Consider the following 426-nt stretch of genomic DNA (forward strand, 5'->3'; position numbering starts at 1 on the left):
ATCTACAGGTTTATTTTGTTTTTTATGCTACTGTGCTACATGTTTGTGTCAAGGGAAAAAATAAAAGTGTAATCCCACTGCATGATGTAGAATTGGGACAATGTTTCCCGTGAAAATTACATTTAAAGGTATTCAAACACATTTCCAGTGTTTTGGGACATTTCACTAAAGTTGGAAGAGTCAGACTGCTCCATATAATTCTACAAAAATGAAATTGTTTTAGCTCATGTTTTTGGTCCTTTTTCATGTGCATTTCATTATATCAAGAGAGGGATAAAAACATTGAATGAAATAAGAAATGAAAACTTTTGTTCTAGCGATGTTACTCTAAAATGAATAACACAGGAAATCATTCAGATCATAATAGAATTTCCTATTCTTTAACTAAGAATAACAATCAGTTGATCATGCTGTTAAAGATGTTAC

The 426-nt window shown here is 30.8% G+C and overlaps 1 protein-coding gene across 1 annotated transcript in view; it reads left to right on the plus strand.

The window, feature by feature from the left end:
* Positions 1-198, plus strand: part of LOC119582326 (basic proline-rich protein-like) — a 22116-nt gene extending 21918 nt beyond the window's left edge. The window contains exon 5 of the mRNA XM_037930540.1: positions 149-198. Within this exon, the coding sequence (XP_037786468.1) occupies positions 149-198 (50 nt within the window). The remainder of the gene's footprint in view (positions 1-148) is intronic.
* The last annotated feature ends 228 nt before the right edge of the window (positions 199-426 follow it).

The sequence above is a fragment of the Penaeus monodon genome, chromosome 15, assembly GCF_015228065.2.
Source record: "Penaeus monodon isolate SGIC_2016 chromosome 15, NSTDA_Pmon_1, whole genome shotgun sequence".
Taxonomy (NCBI): Eukaryota; Metazoa; Arthropoda; class Malacostraca; order Decapoda; family Penaeidae; genus Penaeus; species Penaeus monodon.